The sequence below is a fragment of the Pelodiscus sinensis genome, chromosome 24, assembly GCF_049634645.1.
Source record: "Pelodiscus sinensis isolate JC-2024 chromosome 24, ASM4963464v1, whole genome shotgun sequence".
NCBI classification, from domain to species: domain Eukaryota; kingdom Metazoa; phylum Chordata; order Testudines; family Trionychidae; genus Pelodiscus; species Pelodiscus sinensis.
Genome location: NC_134734.1, coordinates 4,822,088 through 4,834,923, shown reverse-complemented (window position 1 = coordinate 4,834,923; position 12,836 = coordinate 4,822,088). Strand labels below are relative to the sequence as shown.

The window sequence follows — 12,836 nt, the reverse complement described above, 5'->3', positions numbered from 1 at the left end:
GGCTCTCTATACAAACATCTCACATATAGATGGAATACAAGCTGTCAGGAACAGTATCCCTGATGATGCCACAGCACAACTGGTGGCTGAGCTCTGCGACTTTATCCTCACACAGAACTATTTCAGATTTGGTGACAATATATACCTCCAGACCAGTGGCACTGCTATGGGCACCCGCATGGCCCCACAATATGCCAACATTTTTATGGCTGACCTGGAACAACGCTTCCTCAGCTCTCATCCACTTACGCCCCTTCTCTACCTACGCTACATCAATGACATCTTCATCATCTGGACCCCATCATTAGTGACCTACAACCCATCCTGGACAATGATCCCTCACTTTCACAGGCCATGGGAGGCAGGCCAGTCCTTGCCCACAGACAACCCGCCAACCTGAAGCATATTCTCACCAGCAACTATACACCGCACCATAATAACTCTAACTCAGGAACCAATCCATAAAACAAACCTCGGTGCCAACTCTGCCCACATATATATACCAGCAACACCATCACAGGACCTAACCAGATCAGCCATACTGTCACTGGTTCATTCTCCTACTCATCTACTAACATAATATATGCCATCATGTGCCAACAATGCCCCTCTGCTATATATATCAGCCAAACTGGACAATCCCTACGTAAAAGAATAAATGGACAAAAATCAGATATTAGGAATGGCAACATACAAAAACCTGTAGGGGAACACTTCAATCTCCCTGAACACACAATTGCAGAACTAAAGGTAGCCATCCTGCAGCAAAAAAACTTCAAGACCAGACTTCAAAGAGAAACTGCTGAGCTACAGTTCATCTTCAAGTTTGACACAATCAACTCTGAATTAAACAAAGACTGTGAATGGCTTGCTAACTACAAAAGCAGCTTCTCCTCTCTTGCTATTTACACCTCCAAATCAGCTACTGAAAGTGGGCCTCATCCTCCCTGATTGAATCCACCTCGTCATCTCTAGTCTGATTCTGGCCTGCATATTTATACCTGCCTCTGGAAATTTCCACTACATGCATCTGATGAAGTGGGTCTTTGCCCACGAAAGCTTATGCTCCAACACTTCGGTTAGTCTATAAGGTGCCACAGGACTCCTCACCACTTATGCTTCACAGCGGTGAGCATTTCTCAGACGGGGTGAGCATTGAAAGACGCAGGCAGACGGGCTGGCTGGAACAGACCGGTACAGGGTGTCGGCATTTCTAGCCCCCAGGGAAGAGGTGCCAGGAGTGCTGGGGCATTGTGGGAAGTGCTGGCTGCTTAGCCTTGTGGACAGAGCCTGACAGGTGCTGACTGGCTCACACTGGCCCATGGTGGCTTGAGGTTTTATCTTTGTATTCATGCAGGTCAGTGTGAAAGAAGCTATTTGCATATATTTGCATATAAATGTGCATGTATATGCAACCACACTTAAGTCACGGCCCTTGGCATGTGCTGTGAGTATCATTGTGGACCCTGGGGCTTCCTAAATTGAGTAGCCCTGGTTTTAGGATAAATTTTTGTTTACTTTTTAAAATGTTTTGCAATCAAATATTTGAAACCTGTGTTTTGCAGAAAATAAATCAACAGGACATGTCAGAATTTTTTCATGGAAAATATTTAATTTTTTTGAGAGTAAGGGAATTATTTCCAGCACAAAATTTCAACATTTTTGTTTTATAGGAAATAATTTTATTTTTATGCAAAATTTCAGAATGGTTATTTCACAAAATTTTACTTTCTGCCAGTCCCGCCCCCCTGCCTCTCTATTTCTGGCAGGCAGAGGTTTAGGGAAGCCCAAAGCATGGGCGTCACATCCCTGGCTCTCTTGGCTAATAGCCAAAGAAGTCATCCATGCCTTTTTTGGGTCACAGTGGCAAGGAGTTCCACAGGTTAACAGGCTAGTATGCTGCAGGGCTCCCCCATCCCAGCAGCTGCACCCAGCCCTCATCAGCCATGTGTTGATGTGGACTCACTTGGCCTCAACAGTCCTGGTGCGGGAGGGGACCTAACACCGGGGCCAGGGATGGGCCGGGGGAGTACTACACGCATGCGCAGCGCTCTCTTTTTGCAGCGGCTCCGTTGTTGTGCGCATGTGCTGGCAGCGGAGACTACATTTCCCGTGGTGCCTCCTTCTGGCGGAGATGGGGAAAGCGGGGTTATTGTGGGCATGCGCAGCGGCGGCTCTTGGCGGAGCAGAGTTGCGCGTGCGCAGTGGCCAGGGTGCTGGTGTCTGCGCAGTGAGGCGGCTCGCGGCGTTGGGCGAGTAGCATGAGGCCGGGTGAGCGCGGCTGGCCCACGTGTGCGGGGAGGGGCAGTCAGTGGGGGCCGTGTCCCGGGGGACGGGTCAGTTGGGGGGGCATGACCCCGGGGGGGGGGGACAAGGTCAGTGCGGGGCCGTGACCCCGGGGGGGGGTCCGGGGCTGGGGGTGCTTAGTGGGGAGCAGTCACGTGGCCCGGGCTGCGGGGGGTCGCGTGGCCCAGGGGGGTGTCCAGGTGCGGGAAGGGGGGGGGGTCTCTGTGCCCCTGCGGGGGGCTCGTGTCTGCACAGGAGCCTGGGGGGGTAGTGGGATGGGGGCGCGTGTTTGGGTTTTACTGTTAGATGGGGGCTGGTGGGTGGAGGTTTTGGGGCGCACCCGAGAAGGTGCAGACAGTGGGGATAGAGGGACGTGGAAAGGCAGGTGGGAGGCGGGCTAGCAGCGTGCTGGGGTGGGGACAAGGGAGGTGAAGGTTTAACCAGTTAAGGTTAACCAGGGGGGGCTGCGCAGGCCAGGCTGGAGCAGTCCCTGCCTCCCGGGCAGGGGATGGTGGGGGCTGCTCTAGCTCGGGATGTTAAGAAGCGGGTATTTAACCAGTTGAGTAGTCGATAAAAATTCTATCGACTACTCGATTAGTCAATAGGCAGCTGGCTCAGTCCCGGTTTGTACAGGGTTGGGACCAAATCCCGCTGTGTCTCTGCAGTTTAAAGGCGGTAGGAGCTTGGGGGCAGGTTGCCTAATTCCTACTGCATTTTCAATTGCAAAGACACAGTGAGGTGAACTGGGGCTGAGCTGGGCTGCCTGCCCAGCCGGCAGAAGCCCCTGCCCCTACCTCCGCGGAGACCGTGCTGGGGAGAATCGGCTTTTAAGCCAGCGGAATGTGAATAGTTAACTCCCTGGTTGACTAATAGACTGATCCCTTACTTCTCTAGGTCCAGCCCTGTGGCAGGCCCTCCCACTGCCCCCGTTTAATTGGTTTACCTATGTTTAACCAGTTAATCAATTCAAGGGGATGGGGTGACCAGGAAGGATATGGGGTGGGGCTGTATCCATGGTGGGAGAGCAATGGTGGGGAGTGGTGTTCGGGTTCAGGCCGCTCTCTCTCTCTATGGTGTGGGTGGAGGGTCATGGTGGGGTGTGGTCTCTAACTCTCTCCTGGTTGCAGGTTTCAGTCCCCGTGGAGGGCGCGGTGGGTTTGGGGACCGTGGAAGAGGCCGAGGGGGCTTCCGAGGAGGCCGAGGTAAGTGCTCTCTGTGCCCCAGTGGCATCGCTGTGTTGGGGAGGGGAGGGCTTTGTGGTTACGACTGAGCACCTGTGTGCTGCACCTCCCCCTCTCCCCTCGGTCCCAGGCAACACCCACTGTTGGAGACCTTCCTGTCCAGTGAATACTGGGAGAATTTTGCTCCCACCGCACCTCAGTTCAGTGGCCATTGACTTTGGGCTGTGTTGCTGTGTGGACAGCACATCCTGTCCCAGCTCCATCAGTGTGCCATGGTCCAACCCCTGCCTGGGTTATTTCCCCTCGTGATCTCAGGGACACTGGATCCCCGCCTTCATATCTTGTCCCAAAGTGAACAGCTGCTCTGCCCCTCTGCTTTCCATGCAGGGCGGGGACAATGGCACAGGGCCAATGTGCTTCTACTCCATCTCTTCTCTCCCTTGTAGGTGGTGGGTTTAAATCTCCGGGTGGGAGTGATGGAGGCTTCCGAGGAAGAGGAGGTGGCGGTGGTTTCCGTGGACGAGGCGGGCCAGGCCGAGGAGGCCGCGGTGGAGGAGGCCGGGGCGGCCGAGGAGGGTTTAAAGGAGGCAAGAAGGTGACGGTGGAGCCCCACAGGCATGAAGGTAACCAGCATGGGACAAAATAGTGCTGTCTCCTGGGAGCAGTGAGGTGTTGTGGCCAAGGTGGTCTGCCTGGACTGGACAGCGCTGGGATTCACTGCTAGATGTTGGATTGATCAGGGCACAGCTGGGGTGGATTGCTATCCAGTGTTGGAGGCACTGTGTATGGGAGGTTACATGGCTGATCCATGGCTTGGCAGCCCTGCTGTGATCCCTTTATGATTTGCAAGGGCAATTGACTCCTTCCCATAGCAGGGAATGTTCCCCCTGCTCTCCTTAGACTTGGGAAGAGGGTTGTCCCTGTTCTGACAGCTTCCCATCCGTTTCCTCCTTCCACCCAGGCGTCTTCATCTGCAGGGGGAAGGAGGATGCGCTGGTGACGAAGAATCTGGTGCCCGGCGAGTCTGTGTATGGAGAGAAGAGGATCTCTGTGGAGGTAGGCGGCCTTGTGGTAATGGGGGAAATTCTGGGCAGCACTGGCTGCCCCAGGACTCAGGGGTGGGATGGTGCCAGCCTGTTAAGGCAGCTCCCATGTTTCTAGAGGGACACTACCCCAGCAGGAAGGGTATTAGGGTTGGGGCGACTGCCACAGTGGAGCATGCTCGCAGCCAGTTAACAGCCCCGGGGGAGCTGAGCTGAGCTTTGACCCTGCTGCTCTCTCTGCAGGACGGTGAGCTGAAGATAGAGTACCGTGCCTGGAACCCTTTCCGCTCCAAGCTGGCAGCAGCCATCCTAGGTGGCATTGATCAAATCCACATCAAGCCGGGAGCCAAGGTCCTGTACCTGGGAGCTGCTTCTGGAACCACAGTCTCACATGTCTCCGACATCGTGGGGCCGGTAAGGAGCTGCTGTTGGGCCTGGGTCTGAAGAGGATGGGGGTGGGGGCAGGGACGAAGTGTCTAGTGAGTATGACTCAGCTGTGCTGAGAGAAGGCAGTGCCTGATTGCATTGTGGGGGGAGGGGAGAATGGGAAGAAAAGCTGCTCTGCCCTTGGGGGAGATGGCTGACCATGGTTTTTTACCCCACCCAGGAAGGCCTGGTCTATGCTGTGGAGTTCTCCCATCGCTCCGGCCGTGACCTCATCAATGTGGCGAAGAAACGCACCAACATCATCCCCGTCATCGAGGATGCGCGGCATCCGCACAAGTATCGCATGCTGATCGGTGAGGGCTCTGGGCTTCCTGGGCAGGGGTCAGTCTACAGACCAAGGATCCCCTGTCGTTCCCAGCCCCTACTGAGAGAAATTACGTTAGCATGGCCCAGGAGAGGCGGGGATGGGAGGAGAGCACGCTACAAAGCAAGGGGTCTCCCACCATGCACGATGTCCTGTGGACCCCTCCCACAGAATGGCTTCCCTGCACTGGGGGAGCTACCAAGTGAGGCTCACTGCCGTGCACAAGGTCTGGGCTGATAATGCCCATTTGCACGGTGGGGGCGGAGGCAATGTGGTGCCTCTCTGCAGCTGCTGGTTGGGTGGCTCTTGAGTAGCTGGAGGCTCCTTGTGCTCAGGCTGGATCATGAGGTGTTGTGGTGGGGGGGCTTGGGCAGGGGCTGGATCTGCCCCTGTGTGAGGGAATGGTGGAGGCTGGCATTTAAACCAGCCTCTTCTCCCTGCAGGGATGGTGGACGTGATCTTTGCCGATGTGGCTCAGCCTGACCAGTCCCGCATTGTGGCCCTGAACGCTCACAATTTCCTGAAGAATGGCGGGCACTTCGTCATCTCCATTAAGGTAAGAGCAGTGGAACCTGGCTGCTGCCCCTCCGTGGGCCCCAGGACTGGGACCCGTGAGCTGTTGAGTCCTCGATCTCAGTGCAGTAGTCCTCAAGAACCAGCCAGGAATGGGGGATCTGGTGTGCAAGGTGCTGCACAAGGACAGGGAAGCTGCCCTGCACTGCACACTCATGTGTTAGGGTCCTTTATCGGGGTTCTGTGGGCCAACTGCTCTGGCTCTTCTGTAACCTCTAGGCTTTGGCTAGTCCCTATGGCTTTGGATTTATTTTGGGGGGGAGGGGCAGTGGGTCCTCTGGCCCATGTTAGATCCCTTTGCCTGCAGGTGCCACACACTGAGGTTGTCTCTTGTGGAGAAAACCTTTTGGATCTCTTGGGGTGGTGCTGGTCCCTCAACTATTGGCCACCCTGTGTCCCTGGAGGAGGGGTCTCAGCTGTGGGGCAGGTTCAGGACTGCCAGGGAGGTGACTTTCAGCATTGGGAGGGGATATCTAGTGACAGAACCATTTGCATTGGAGGGGAAAGTTGCTTAACTGCACAATGCTTCCTTCCAGGCCAACTGCATTGACTCTACAGCGGCTCCTGAGGCGGTCTTCGCCTCCGAGGTGAAGAAGATGCAACAGGAGAACATGAAACCCCAGGAGCAGCTGACACTGGAGCCCTACGAGCGAGACCATGCTGTGGTGGTGGGAATTTACAGGTATAGTAGTAACAATGCTGAGAGATTGTGAGGGTGGGAGGAAAGAATGGCTGGGTTTGCCCAGCAGAGGGGTTGGGATATGTCCATATATCCCCGATGGGAATGTGCATTAGGGATGTCAGTGTGTAGTCAACTACATGATAAACCAGTAAACCTGAGCTTATCAGTTAATCTTGTCAATGACATCTCTCTCCCCCTCCCCCAACTGCCTCTGTATCAGAGGTTGCAAGCAGGGAGGGGAGCGGGAGACAGTGCCTGCAAGGAGCTAGGTTTAAACAGGCTCCCCACGCACACCGGATCTCTCAGCCCTTTTGCCCCAGCACTGCTGCCTTTGATATAGAGGCACCAGCATGGAGGGTGAGGGGGGCAGGCTAGAGCCATTACATATGGGGAGCTAGCTTTCAAGCAGGCTCCCGGTTTGTGGCCGCTCTGTGGATCCACCTGCCCCATTCCTCTGGCTGCCTCTTGCAGAGGCAGCGAGGGGGGGGGGGGGCAGTCTCCACAGTACCACCTGCCTCCCCACCCCTCCTGCTACTGCATCTATCAGAGGCAGCAGGAGATGGGTGTGGGGAGAGGAGGCTGGTGCAAAGCAGCCTGTGTCCACGGCGGCCCAGGCTTGCCACAGAGAGAGGCTGGTCTGCAGCATCAGTCCCTGTCCATGAAGGGGTCCGAGCTCACTGCAGGTGGAGGCCGCTCTGCATCCCTTGGAGCAGCCTTTGTCCATGGTGAGCCTGGCCCCACTGTGGACAGAGGCTGGTCTGCAGCAGCAGCCTCTGTTTGCAGGGAGCTCAGACCGCTTGTGGACATTGCCAAGCTGATGCCTCTGTATCAAAGGCAGCAGTGCAAGGTGGTAGGCAGCTGGTCTGCATGTGGAGCTCGTTTTTTAAACTAGCTCCCTCCTGCCCACTTCACTCTGCTGCCTCTGATACAGCCAGCCCCAGGGGCTGTCGAATAGTCCTGTAACCGCTAAGGCTTTATGCAGATATGACTATTCAGTTACACGATAGCCGGCATCCCTAATGTGCATGGAGGTGTAAAGGCCTGGACCTGTGGGGCTGCTCTCTTTGGGGGATGGGTCTTACCCTTACCTTTCTCTTCCAGACCTCCCCCCAAACAGAAGAAGTAGTATCTCTGTGGAGCTCCTTGTCACCAGGCCCCAGGCTGGATCCCATCGTATGCTGGCTCTTCTTGCCTTGGGTCTGGGTGTGCTTCGTGGCTGTGGGTTCCTCTCACTGCCCACCCTTCTTTTCCCCCAGGACTCATTTGTATTCTTTGTGAATTTTTTTGAAGATGTATTTTTATTAAAATGTGAGAAAATGGCAGCGGCAGGCTTGTGTGTGCTGGGCAGGCAGTTCACACGCATAGGTCACACCCTGTCTCCTGTGGCTCTTGTGGAAGCTCTGCCTGCTGGGGACGGGTGGGGTTTGGGGAAGCCAGGGCTCTGTTCCTCATTTCTCCAAAGAGTGATGGGGGGGGGGGGCTGGCAGTGCCCCGGGATGGGGGGGGCGGGGGGCTGCGGGCGGGATTGCTCTGCAGGGGATGGGGAGTTGCCAGGCAGTGGTAGAGCTCCAAGGTGGGGGGGGGGGGGGGATACTGGGAGGTGAATTGGAGGAATGGGCCAGGGTGGGGTCTAGGTCGGTGCGCATGGCCTTTACTGAAGGGGAGGGGCCATGGAGCGGGAGGGTTCTGGCTCCCCCGCCCCCCACGGTGAGGGTAGAAGCCCTTCAGAAATAGTGGGGCTGCTGGTCGAATCCCCTGATTGGCTGGAGATGCGCATGCGAAGTTGGCGCTCTCCTTCCTTGCAGGTTCCTGAGCTTTGCGTACGGGAGAAACGTCACATAGTGGCGCGTGCCTGGGGGGTGGGAACAACGCCTGCGCACCACCCGGAGTGATCACATGGTATTTCAGCGCCAATGAGGCAATACCGTTGGCGATAATTGATGACCCCATCAAACGGCGCCTCTGCCGTGCGCGTTTCATTCCACTGGTCACGCGCCTCTGCCTAGCGCGCATGCGTAGATTCCTTCTGGTCGGTCTCGTCACGTGGGCTGTCGGCCGCACGCGCGTGCGCACGCCACTCTGCTTGGCCCGGATCACGTGGGCGGCCGGCGCGGCGCATGCGCGGTGCCCTGGCGGCGGCGGCGGTTTGTTGTGGTCGCCATTTTTTGTTGCATTACTGGGAAATCCCGGGGCGCGCGCAGGAGCCGCCGGACCGGACCGGGACCCGCCGCCGGGGGGCGCCGCCCGCAGCGGGCCGGGACCGGGATCTGCCTCCGCCCGCGCCGGGCCGGGCGCGCCAGAGTCCTCCGCCAGGGCCGCTGCCGCAGGTGAGCCCGGCCCCTCCCCCGAGCCTGGGACCCGCCCCAGCCCCGCATCCTCCGGCCCGGCCCGGCCGGCTCCGCCCGGCGCCCCATCCGGCTCCCCCGGGGCCCGCTTCCTTCCCCCGGCTCGATCCGGCCTGGGAGTCCCGACTTCCCGCCCGGCCGCGGCCCATCCCCTTGGCCGGGCCCGCCTCATCCCTGGCAGCTGCCCTGACAGGACGGGGGGGCGCAGGTGCCGCGGGCGGGGCAGGGGAGTCCCAGGGGAAAGCTCAGCAGAGAAATAGCGGGGGGCCGTTTGCTCTTGGGCTCCGGGGCCGGTGCCACCTTGAATCCCCCTCGCCTGTCAGGGAAGCTGCACAGTGAGATGGGCCTGGCCCTCGCCCCTACCCTGCTTGGCTGGAGATCCACTGCTGTTCCCGCCCCCTTTTGCCTGCGTCCTGCCCGTGTGACCCCTGCCCTTGCCCCTTCTCCTCGCTCCACCAGGAACCCTAACTATCTGGCAGGGCCACAGCTGTGGGTGGGCCCACATCGACCCTTAATTCCCCACCTGTACACTCGACTGCCATGGTCAGTGCCACAGGTTTGACCAGCCAGGATTCCTGCTCTCTGCCTGGAGCTTCATCTGTCTGGAACAACTCAGAGGACTCTTGTAAACTGACTCCTTTCTCCTTACCTTGACTCCCCAAACTGCCCTACTGTACATGCTCTTAATCTTCATTCCTGGGAACTGACTCCTTAGATCTAACCTGCCTCAGAAATCATGACCTAGGAACTGACCTCCCCCCATAATGTTGCACTTGCCTAGGAACCAACCCACTGCTGCCTTGCTCTACTTGCCCTGGTAACCATCATAAAGAAAGTGAGCCCCTTCCCTCTTGTCCCTGGCCCACTGTATTTGTACCTGGCACTAGATACCATCACATAGAAAGCAATCCTTTGCTGCCCTACTGCAATTGCTATGGAACCCACTGCCCAGGAAACAACTCCCCCTTCTCCATAGCCTCCTGCTTGCTGTAGCTGCTCCTGAATCTGCCCCTTGTCAATCCGGCTCCTCCAGGTCTCTGGGAACACTAGCCTTATCTTCTCTCACAATGCATTGTCATCAACAAATGTCACCTGAAAAATTCCCCCTTGGGAACCCCAGCCTCACACTCCGATACCTGCCTGGGAATGCTCATGCCCATACTTGAGAACAATTTGGAATCTACTCACTGCTTTTTTTCACCCCCTCAATATCTTCCTGTACATCTTTCATGTTAACCCTGATCCCACCTGCGTATTCCTGGTGCCTGAGAAACCTGTTACATTTGTCACCCTCTCCAAAAGCAAACTCCCTCTCTTTTGGTACTGACTGGAAACTGGGCTCTCTTATCTGGTGCCACCCAGAAACTTTCTTCTGATACCATCTCCCCTTAGATCCCTTCACTATGTTGCCCTCATTTACTACTGGGGTGGTACTCTTGATTTTAAATGGCACCTCCTAGAAATCTCCTCTTACATGTTGGTTATGGCCCTGTCCCAACCTGTGCTCTCTCATCCCCCCCAAAATGTGCAGCCCATTCCTGTTCCACTCCAAGGAACCTGGCTCCCTTCCCACTTCTGAGAACCTGGAATCCCTCCCATCTCAGTTCCCTGTCTAATCCTGACAACCCTTTCCTACCCTAGCCCTACATCGTCTTCAGGTATCACCCCCTGGGCCTATCTGCCCTACTTTCACTCCCTCTGCAAGCTTTGCAAGGTGATGGGTGATCTTGGTCTGGGTGGAGTTTTTGCTGCTGTTATGTGTTTATGATTGTGTCTGTGGTGAGGCCTGCACTTTACAGGGGTATTTGTATCTGTGATGTGTGTGGTGTTTTCACTCAGTGCATTGTGGGGGTATCTGCATTGGAGTGATACAGATCTGGGTTGGGAGGATCCGAGTTTGAACAGGGATTGTGGTATGGATATGTGGCTAGTTAAGGTCTGGAATGGAGGGGATCTGTATGGAGGTGTGTCTGGATGAAATTGGTACAAGCAAAAGCTGAGGTTTTAAGTCTGACTGACAATCTCTTAACGAGGCCAACCCTACATTATAACTTACATTGGCATAACTAGGATATTTCAAGGATGTGAAAAATCCATGGCCCTGAGCAAGACAGATATACTGATCTAACCCCTAGTGTAGCTACTGCCTTTCATGGAGGTGGGTTAACTATGCCAGTGGGAGACACTCTTTCTTTGACATGCTATAACTTTTTACGAGTAGGCCTACTCTTGGTTTCCATTATTGAGGGCATGTTTATGCTACTGAATTAAGTCCACCTGAATTATGTCAGTGTACTGCAGTAACTGAATCAATGTTACGTGGCCATGCTATACTTCTTGTGTTGGTGGTATGCATCCTCCCCAGGAATGTTTTCCTCAATTTAACTGCTGGTGTGAGGACATGTGAGATGGTTTCTGAAAGGCAGCAGCAGTTGATGTAGGCAGTACCACATCTGCTCTGACACTGCATTAATTTAACTATATTGGCCTAAGTGCCACACCTATTGCGGAGGTGGAGTTAAGTCGGCATAGTGGGTGAGTTACATCGGTGGGAGCTACACTTTAGTTTAAACACTTAACACTTAGGTCAACGTAAGCTGCCTTCTGTTGTCAGAACTCCAGTGTACCTGAGGGTCTGCGCAGTCACACACCTGCCAGTTCTCCAGTTGTCCATAGAGTCGCCTGATAGAAATGGGTGGTGAAGACCTCATTTCCCAGTGTCAAAAAGAAATGTGATTCTGGGGCTGGTGGGCCCCATTGTAGCAGCACAGATGTTGGAAGAGGCCATGGCCATTGGTGCTTTTTCCGGGTAATTTCACCCACATCCACACCCACCTCATTCTAGTTTGTTCCCTAGCAGAGCAATTTGAACAGTGTTGTTCCCAGGGAAGTGGGGAGAGCAGAAGACTGTGTTTGGTTCCATTCCGGGCACCTCCGCTGTGTTTGGATCCTGACTGGGCACCTCTACTTTGTCAGCCATGTGGCATCCCTGGAGAGCCTACATCTCATGGCTGGGCCCTGGTCTCAGGGCATCTCCCTTCCCTGGGCCTTGCTGGGTTTGCCATTGTTCTGTCCCAGCTGCTCCAGAACTTAAGGCCTTGATGTCATCTTGAGTGTTCATTTCCCTCCCCTGCTCATGGGCCAGCCCCCTGCCATTTCTCTCTTTCCTACTCTGTGTGCCTGCCCTCTGCCAGTTCTTCTCCTCATCCTCTCACCCAGTGGATCTGTCCCCATCTTTCCTACTGGTTCCCCCAGTGGTATGGCCACTATTTTCCCCTTCCCTGTTTCCTCAGCAGTAGAAGGAAGGGACTCCTGGAACAACAGTGGCTGGGTATCTGTTCACGTTAAGGCTTAGCTGGAAGGGGATCTTTCTGTCTCAGAGTGGGAGGCAGCAGTCTGGGGTTCGCCTTACTTGATACTGGGGAATTGCTAGAATTTCCAGCTCTGAGAGGACAGGCATCCCAGTGGTTAGAGCAATAGCCGAGGACTTGGGAGACCCAGGTTTAGTTCCCTTCTCCTCCACATACTTCCTGTGTGGCCTTGGGCAAGTCACTTAGCTTCTGAATGCTTCAGTTTCCCCGTCTGCATCATGTGGATAATGGCCTTGTGAGGCTTTAGAAAAGGTGGCATGCTCAGATCCTGTTGTGTGAGCTGCATAAGTTCATAAGATAGAGACTAACCCCTTCAAAATACTGTAGGGCAACCATGTGGATGGCCCATGCTGCAAGGTTTGGTTGTGCCTTGAGCTATGGTGCCATTCTGCTGTGGCTGGAGTGGAGCCTATCCCCGAGAGTACCAGTCCCATTAACTGGGCCTAGAGGATGTGGTAGTGGCTGTCCCAGGCAGATGCATGTTGGGACCACCCAAAGCACCTTAACTCTGCCCATATGGGTTGCCTTGGTAGAACAATGTCTGCACATCATAGAGAGGGTAGTGCTTCCTAACGAGACAAGCCTGAGTAACCCAGGAACTGAC

The 12,836-nt window shown here is 55.4% G+C and overlaps 2 protein-coding genes across 2 annotated transcripts in view; both read left to right on the top strand.

Moving 5' to 3' along the window:
• Positions 1-2,195: 2,195 nt before the first annotated feature.
• On the top strand, positions 2,196-7,838 carry FBL (fibrillarin). Its single transcript, XM_006129009.3, has 9 exons — positions 2,196-2,271; positions 3,414-3,488; positions 3,914-4,090; positions 4,429-4,523; positions 4,754-4,924; positions 5,118-5,250; positions 5,705-5,817; positions 6,371-6,516; positions 7,618-7,838. The coding sequence occupies exons 1-9, from the start codon at positions 2,262-2,264 to the stop codon at positions 7,640-7,642; spliced, it is 945 nt and encodes a 314-aa protein (XP_006129071.1). The 5' UTR covers positions 2,196-2,261; the 3' UTR covers positions 7,643-7,838.
• Positions 7,839-8,512: 674 nt separating this feature from the next.
• LOC102447848 (dual specificity tyrosine-phosphorylation-regulated kinase 1B) overlaps positions 8,513-12,836 on the top strand; it is a 31,545-nt gene continuing 27,221 nt past the window's right edge. The window contains exon 1 of the mRNA XM_075908482.1: positions 8,513-8,843. Within this exon, the coding sequence (XP_075764597.1) occupies positions 8,528-8,843 (316 nt within the window). The 5' untranslated portion in view covers positions 8,513-8,527. The remainder of the gene's footprint in view (positions 8,844-12,836) is intronic.